The sequence below is a fragment of the Salpingoeca rosetta genome, assembly GCF_000188695.1.
Source record: "Salpingoeca rosetta unplaced genomic scaffold supercont1.10, whole genome shotgun sequence".
Lineage (NCBI taxonomy): Eukaryota > Choanoflagellata > Craspedida > Salpingoecidae > Salpingoeca > Salpingoeca rosetta.
This window is the reverse complement of record NW_004754924.1, coordinates 165970-173469: the sequence shown is the minus strand read 5'-3', so window position 1 is coordinate 173469 and position 7500 is coordinate 165970. Positions and strand designations below refer to the sequence as shown.

Genomic DNA, 7500 nt, shown 5'->3' with positions numbered 1-7500 from the left:
ACTGCTCGAGAATTCGGATGTGTGTTCACGCGTGCATGTGCAGGTTCAGGTGGGCACATGGCGGTGTGGTACAACAATCGCAGCATACAGCGAAGCCAGCAGAGCCCACCTCCTGCTTAATCTTTGGGCGGAAGGCGTCTGGGTTCTTGTCGAGAGTCGACAGCACCGCAAGCTGTCGTCGACCCTCGTTCTGATGGGCGAAATCAATTCACCCCGCGCAGCAAACATGTGGATGTGGTGTGGGGGTGGGGGCGGAATTGATGGATGCGTGTTGTCAGTTCGGGCGTGATTGACATGCAAGCACGCAGAGAGATAAAGGAAGACAACGTACAGACAGATGAAGGAAGACACAGGGTACACACAGACACACACACAGACATACAGAGACACACACGCGCACGCACACACGCACGCACACGCACGCACACACACACATACACACACATACACACACATACACACACACACACACACACACACACACACACACACACACACACACACACACACACACACACACACACACACACACACACACACACCTCGAGGTTGTTCTGGCAGTTGGTGCACTTGCATTGGGGACCGCAGTACGTGCCGGCGGCGTAGCACTCGCAGTACAGCTTCAAGCACCGCGACTTGCCACAGTTACACTGGTGAATCAAGGATGAGAGCGAGGGAGTGGGCGGGGGGATGGGCGGTGGTGAGGTTTAGGCACGGTGTGATGGCAAAGCACAGGAAGGGCTCCAACACGGACACGTGGGCAGACAGAGAGATTGACGGAAAGGGATAGACAGGGAGCAGACAGACAGACACACACACACAGACACAGACAGACACAGACAGACACAGACAGACAGACAGACAGACAGACAGACAGCCAGCCAGCCACACACGAAACGTACCGAGCGCAGTGGAGGGCGGCCGACGGGCGTGACGCCGGCAGTGGTGGGACTCGCAGTGGCACTGGTGCGTAATGGTGATAATGGTGATGATAATGAAGATGGTGGTGGTAGTCATGGTGGTAGTCATGGAGAAGCAAACAGGAAACACAAAGCAGTAACGAGATGTGTGTGTGTGTGTGCACACGTGTGTGCATTATTGTGATTCATCCTCACCTGGTTTGATCGGACAGCAGCGCACGCTTTGCCCGTGGAGTTCCATTGCCTGCAGGCAAGAAGCAGCACACAGCCCAACATGATGGATGAGATGTGTGTGTGTGTGTGAACAAGCTAACACACGATTGTGTCTGATCACAACAACAATGACACACCACGCACGTGCACATGATAGCACAATCAATGATGACGGCCTTCATCGCCACTGCATGCTGGCTGTACCAGAGTAGGGTTGCGGTATCTGCTGTTGTTGCTGCGGCATCTGTGGCTGCTGCTGCTGCTGCTGTTGTTGTTGCGGCTGCTGTTGTTGCTGCACCTGTTGTTGTTGTTGCTGCTGCTGTTGTGTCGATGACGGTGGTGGCGAAGACTGTGCAGGCTGTGCGGGCTTATACAGCTGGCTCAGGCAAGCCCTTCTCATGCCGTTATGCATCACCTGTTGAAACAGCAGATGTTGCTGGCAGAAGAGAGCAGGCGTGTGTGTGTGAGTTTTATTTTGTGTGTGTGTGTGTGTGTGTGTGTGTGTGTGTGTGTGTGTGTGTGTGTGTGTGTGTGTGTGTGTGTGTGTGTGTGTGTGTGTGTGTGTGTGATGAGCAAAGCGAAGCCAAGTGCGGGAAAATAAACCTCGCCCCCCCCCACACACACATACATGCAGAGTGGACACTCACGGACGAAGGGCTGGAGGAGTTTGGCGTGTGCACAGCAGCAGCAGCAGCACGTGATTGCGGGCTTGTGACGTATGTAGATGTGCCTGAAGATTATGCAATGGTGTATGGTGCAGCGCGTGAGGCAACGGCAGCAAGCGGCAAGTGTTGGTGTTGATGTTGCTGTGCATCTGTGTGAGGTGACCAATCCTGGTTCATGAATACACAACCACAGTCCGCGCACTAGCGCCAACAAGCGACAGCATCCAACAGCAACAACACCCGCTCCAGCGCTCACAACAGCCACCTGGGCTCTGCAGGTAGACGGTGTGGCCAGATGTGGCTGGCGACGTCTGCTGCGCAAGCATGTTCTGTTGCAGCCGCGTTGGGCTGGCGAGGCTGATGGCCGTAGTATAGCTGTCTGCAGTGGCGGCAGGGATGCTGGTGACGCCGCCGTGTTGTTCAAGTTGGGGCTGCGGCGGCACGGAAGATGGGACGGACGTGGCCTGGCCTCCTGACAGCGCTGTCAGCAAGGCTGCTTGCATATCCGCAGCTGTTGGCTGCGACACAGCGGTGCCATCTGCTTGCATGCGCTGGTTGTACTGGGGGTGCTGTGATTGCATGCCTGGGTACAAGACTGGCAGTTGGGAGGAGCCGCCGACGTTCACCGCACCACCAGCGAGCACGGAGGACGACGATGATGGCGCAGATGAAGAGGCAGCATACATCATTGCAGCGAGGTCTGCACGGCTCATCTCATCTGCAGGATGCTGTTGCTGCTGGTGCTGCTGGTGCTGCTGTTGATAGGCGCCGTAAGGGACGGCACTGTCCATCATGGACAGCCTTGCCCTCGTCGCCGCCGCCACTGCTGTTGTGGCTGTTCCTTCTGCGCCTGCAATTGATGATGATGGCGGTGATGACACTGGCACTGCAGAGGTTGACGATGGTGGCAAGTAGATGGGTGCTGCTGTGGGCATCTGCTGTGCTGTTGCAGCAGCTGTTGTCCGTCTTGGCGGTGACGAGAAGGTCGGCAGCGTGGGACGCGGTCGACCACCAGGCCGCCCCTCTTGTTGCTGCTCATGTCCATCATGTGGCTGGTCCGACATTGTCTTGTGTGCTTGGGTGGTGTGTGCATTTGTGTGGTGTGTGTGGTGTGTGTGGTGTGTGGTGTGAGTGTGCATGTGGTATGTGTATTTGTATGCGCATGTGTGAGTTCGTGTATGTGGGGTGATTCGACAAAACCACACACACACACACACACACACACACACACACACACACACACACACACACACACACACACACACACACACACACACACACACACACACACACACACACACACGAACAACAGCGGTCAAAGAACACACAACAAGGGAATCGAATCAACCACGGCCAAAGGCCGATCAACAAACACAAACAGGCAATCAAATTCAACGGACCAAGAGGCCATCAAGTCACAACACTCACCCCCTTGCTTGCTGGCTTGCTTTGCGTGGTTGGTTGGTGGGTTGACCGACTGGTCAAGAAGTGTCTGTGTGGCAAGTGGTTGGATGATGATGGTTAAATTGAAAGGGCGGCGCGCGTTCTCCGGCACAATTTTTGAATTGTGGGTCGACATAAATTCGCATCAAATCGGCATTACGCTACTGTTTATCATGTTCCCAAAGCAAGCCCGCGAGCGAGGGGAGGCGAGCGAGCCACATCACGAGCCACATCATTCCATGTCAATCAACACATCCCTCACCGTCCATCTTCATCATCATCATCATCATCATCACTCTCGCCCCATCAGCCTGATCTCCACACCATCACAACCACACACGCACACAACGACGGCCGACCTCGCATCACCAAACACTGAAACCCAACACAGCCCTCCAAACACACACACACACACACACACACACGCACGCAAAGAGCCAAAGTAGTTTCTTGGCAAGCAAGGCTGGTTAGTCGAACTTGGTCTTCTCCAGGAACTCCTCAAGGGCAGCCTTGTTCACCTCGGGCAACTGCACAAAGTCGCTGTTGTCAACCAACGCCGCAGCACCCAACCTGCAACAACAAGGGAGGGGCAAAGGAGAGTGTTTTGGATGGAGGGGAGCGAGGAAGAAAAACGCGAGAGAGGGAGTGAGGCAACGAGTGAGGCAACGAGGGCAAGGTGGTCACTGTCTCATGCAAGCAGCAGAGTAGAAGCAATGGGCGGTGGTCTATGCAATCTACATCACCAGTATGGCAACGCATCTTTACCTGTCGTTGTACTTGATGCAGAGGTCGGCAACCTTTGCTGCGTACGCCTCCAAGTTGGTGCTGTCAGCACCGTCCTCCTGCAGGTCCATCATCTGCACACGATGGTGTGTGTGTGTGTGTGTGTTTGTGTGTTGTTGTGTGTGTGTGTGTGTGTGTGTTGTGTGTGTGTGTGTGTGTGTGTGTGTGTGTGTGTGTGTGTGAGAAGAAAGCGCAGGATGGGTTGTTTGGGCAAGGGCAAAAGCAGCGGTTCAAGCCGGGTTCAGTTGCATAGGACGAGTACCTACGCAAGCCCATGCTCACCGGTCGCTACCACCACCACCAACACTTTCAACCGACAAACGACAGCACACGAACACCACCACCACTACCACTGACACAACAACAACAACAACTTAAACAACGCAAACACCAACGCTGCAATGCGTACCTCCCGACGCAGAGCAATGCGCTCCTTGCGTTCTTCTGTGGAGAAACGGTCAAACTCGTCCGTGTCATCCCGAGCATGGCGTTGGTACCTGTTGGAAAAAGGAAACGGGGAAACAAAAGGCAGGGAGCAGGAAGATGGTCACGTGAGTTGGGGTGAGAATTGATTGAGGCCAGCACGTGCATTGACTACTGCCCACAGGTCACATTGCTTTGTCAATTTGTGCTTTGTAATGCCACCATGCCAGGTGACACAGCCTGCCAACAGCAAAACAAGAACAAGCAAGAACAAGAACAAGAACAAGAACAAGAAGAACAAGACAAACCACGCCGACACAGAAGAAGCACACCACACTTGACGACACTACACGAGGACACGTACGGCAGGACCAAAGCAACACGTCAGGAATGAACGAACCAAGGCTTGGGTGGGCTGGTGTCATACTCTTGTGTCTGGCCAAAGCCAAACCAAGTGCGTCGCTGGGTCAGCACGCGAGCCGCGCTTAGCACTGGACATTTTGGGTGATGTACATGAATGGTGGTGAGATGAACATGGTGAGAACAATAGCATGAGTGAAGAGGAGAACAGCACATACCGACAAGTGAACGCACACTCGAGCAAACGACACACAAATGCGCAACACACAACGCGCACGCGTACAATGGGTGTTGTGGTTCCTCTTCCTTTCACCACAACGAACCACAACAAACGTGGCCACAACCCCCCCCCCACACACACATACACAACACACACTCCACATCTTCGTCTTCGTCGCTCACCCCTCGTTCTCGCCACCAGTGCCTGCATGCCGACAGTTGTGAAAAATACACATAAAACCCGTACACAATTTTTTATTCTGCAATAATTGTTGTTGGTTTGGTTTGGTGTTTGGCGAAGCGATGAAGCCTCCCAGCAGCTCTCTGTCTCTCTCTCTCTCTCATCACATGCACACACACGCACACGCACGCACACATACACGCACACACACACACACACATAGACGCACACATTCTCTCACTCATGCTAAAGGTGGTTATGTTGTGCTTGTATTTACACAGGCACAGACAGGTGCACAGTCTCAGTTACATGTCAGCCATATCCATGCGATCGACATCGCGCGGCTCCTCGTGCTCGCCATATTGCAGGCACATGTCCACATGGAGCACAAGATCCGTGATCATCTCCTCGTCATCCTGTAAGGTAAGCAGCATCAGTGAGACTCAGTCGCCTGTGCAAATAGCAAGGAGCAGGGGGGGACTAAGAGAACAAGAGCACAGCACACACACGCACACAGCACACAAACACACACACACACACACGGCACACACGCTGACGGCACACAAACACACACACACACACACTCACACACACACACACACACGCACACACACACACACACACAAAACCTTGTCAAGCGGGTAGAACTGCAACAGACCAAACTCTTCAATCTGCAACAAATGCGTGAAACCATGTTGTGAGGGTGCCACGGTACACCACGGCAAGTTCGCGCAACCAAACACTGTGCACAAACACAAGCACATGCACGCAGCGGTGTACCAGCTCGGCCAAGCGAAGATTCAACCGCCTTCGCTTGTCGTCAGCGGTTCTGTTCAGCTCATCCAACAATACATGCGTATCTGCGTTCATGTAGCTGCAGTGCGCGCAAGCGTGCGCGTGTGTGTGAGGGGGGGGGGGGACGGCAAGAAGTATTGAATGTGCATAGTGCGCACGTTTGTGTGTGTGTGTGTGTGTGTGTGTGTGTGTGTGTGTGTGTGTGTGTGTGTGTGTGTGTGTGTGTGTGTGTGTGTGTGTGTGTGTGTGTGTGTGCGCATACGCGTGGGCAGGTAAGTAGTACCTCTCGATCAGCGGCCGCACTTCCTTTGGAACAAGATCCATCTTGCTCATCACGTTCACGTGTGGCAGCTGGCACGCAATCGCAATGTGTACGTATGCATATGTCAACACATGGTGTAGAACTCCGTTACAGAGTAGCGGGGACAGCAGGCAGGTTCTAGTCCAACAATGAGAATTCACAAAACCACACAGACAGACACAGACAGACACACACAGACACACACACACGCATACAACACACACACAGACACATACAACACACACACACACACACACACACACACACACACACACACACACACACACACCTCGAGTTGGAGCATTGCGGAGAGGGCGGCGATGGCGCCGCTGAAGAACTTGGCCGGATCGCCTGTGGTGGTGACGGTAATGGCAGTGGTGGCGATGCTTGGTTATGATGGTTGGAGGAGGCACGTGTCGTGTAGCCAGGCAGGCAAGGAAGCACACGGATTGGCAAATGGGGGAACACGATTTGGAGCACAAACCATTGCACAGACAAGCACAGGCACAGCCACAGACACAAGTACAAGCATAGCCACACTGATGCCCAACGTACACATGAACTGCGAGTCGAGGAGGTAGACGACAACAAGGCGAAAGCCGAGTGTCTGGAGATGGTTCGTGAGGCGCGTCATGAGCGGCATGTGCGTGTACAGCTCAATCTGCCCAGGGCAATCGATGAGCAGATAGTCGTCCTCAAAGTCGCCCAGCTTCTCCCCAAAGTCCTGCAGAGGCGTGTATGCATGTGTGTCAACCACGTGAGTGCAACCCGCGTTTGCGGCACGTGTGCACAAGACAAGAAGAAAGACGCAGCCTTTGCACCACGTACACATATGCAACACGCACACACACACACACACGCACACGCACTTCCAAGTTCTTGAGGATGTACTCCATGCAGAAGATGAGAGCGCCGTTCGGGCCCAAGTTCATGTACTAACAGCGGCACAATGCAAAGTGGTGTTAGGAAGGGATGGAGACAGCAGGCGAGAAAAAGGAGGGGGAGAGGAAGTCAATACGGTCAGACATACAGACACACAATCAAGCAAACGCGCAGATACAGACACACAGACAGGCAGGCAGGCAGACACGCACACACACGCACGCACGCACGCACGCACGCGCACACACACAAACACACACGGACACACACACACACACACACACACACACACACACACACACACACACACACACA

General features: G+C 53.9%; 2 protein-coding genes across 2 annotated transcripts in view; both read right to left on the bottom strand.

Annotated features, from left to right (window-relative positions):
* PTSG_04338 (uncharacterized protein) overlaps nucleotides 1-3311 on the bottom strand; it is a gene marked incomplete at its 3' end in the record, with an annotated part of 4224 nt that extends 913 nt beyond the window's left edge. Inside the window, exons 1-8 of the mRNA XM_004994368.1 lie at nucleotides 3227-3311; nucleotides 2064-2873; nucleotides 1781-1863; nucleotides 1338-1569; nucleotides 1116-1164; nucleotides 903-963; nucleotides 543-650; nucleotides 110-190 (exon numbers count right to left, since the gene is read on the bottom strand). Of these exons, the coding sequence (XP_004994425.1) occupies nucleotides 110-190; nucleotides 543-650; nucleotides 903-963; nucleotides 1116-1164; nucleotides 1338-1569; nucleotides 1781-1863; nucleotides 2064-2862 (1413 nt within the window). The 5' untranslated portion in view covers nucleotides 2863-2873; nucleotides 3227-3311. The remainder of the gene's footprint in view (nucleotides 1-109; nucleotides 191-542; nucleotides 651-902; nucleotides 964-1115; nucleotides 1165-1337; nucleotides 1570-1780; nucleotides 1864-2063; nucleotides 2874-3226) is intronic.
* Nucleotides 3312-3708: 397 nt separating this feature from the next.
* PTSG_04337 (MinD type ATPase) overlaps nucleotides 3709-7500 on the bottom strand; it is a gene marked incomplete at both ends in the record, with an annotated part of 4942 nt that continues 1150 nt past the window's right edge. Inside the window, 12 exons of the mRNA XM_004994367.1 lie at nucleotides 3709-3811; nucleotides 4007-4098; nucleotides 4434-4521; nucleotides 4848-4938; nucleotides 5182-5231; nucleotides 5517-5623; nucleotides 5837-5878; nucleotides 5988-6081; nucleotides 6286-6353; nucleotides 6593-6654; nucleotides 6859-7027; nucleotides 7173-7238. Of these exons, the coding sequence (XP_004994424.1) occupies nucleotides 3709-3811; nucleotides 4007-4098; nucleotides 4434-4521; nucleotides 4848-4938; nucleotides 5182-5231; nucleotides 5517-5623; nucleotides 5837-5878; nucleotides 5988-6081; nucleotides 6286-6353; nucleotides 6593-6654; nucleotides 6859-7027; nucleotides 7173-7238 (1032 nt within the window). The remainder of the gene's footprint in view (nucleotides 3812-4006; nucleotides 4099-4433; nucleotides 4522-4847; nucleotides 4939-5181; nucleotides 5232-5516; nucleotides 5624-5836; nucleotides 5879-5987; nucleotides 6082-6285; nucleotides 6354-6592; nucleotides 6655-6858; nucleotides 7028-7172; nucleotides 7239-7500) is intronic.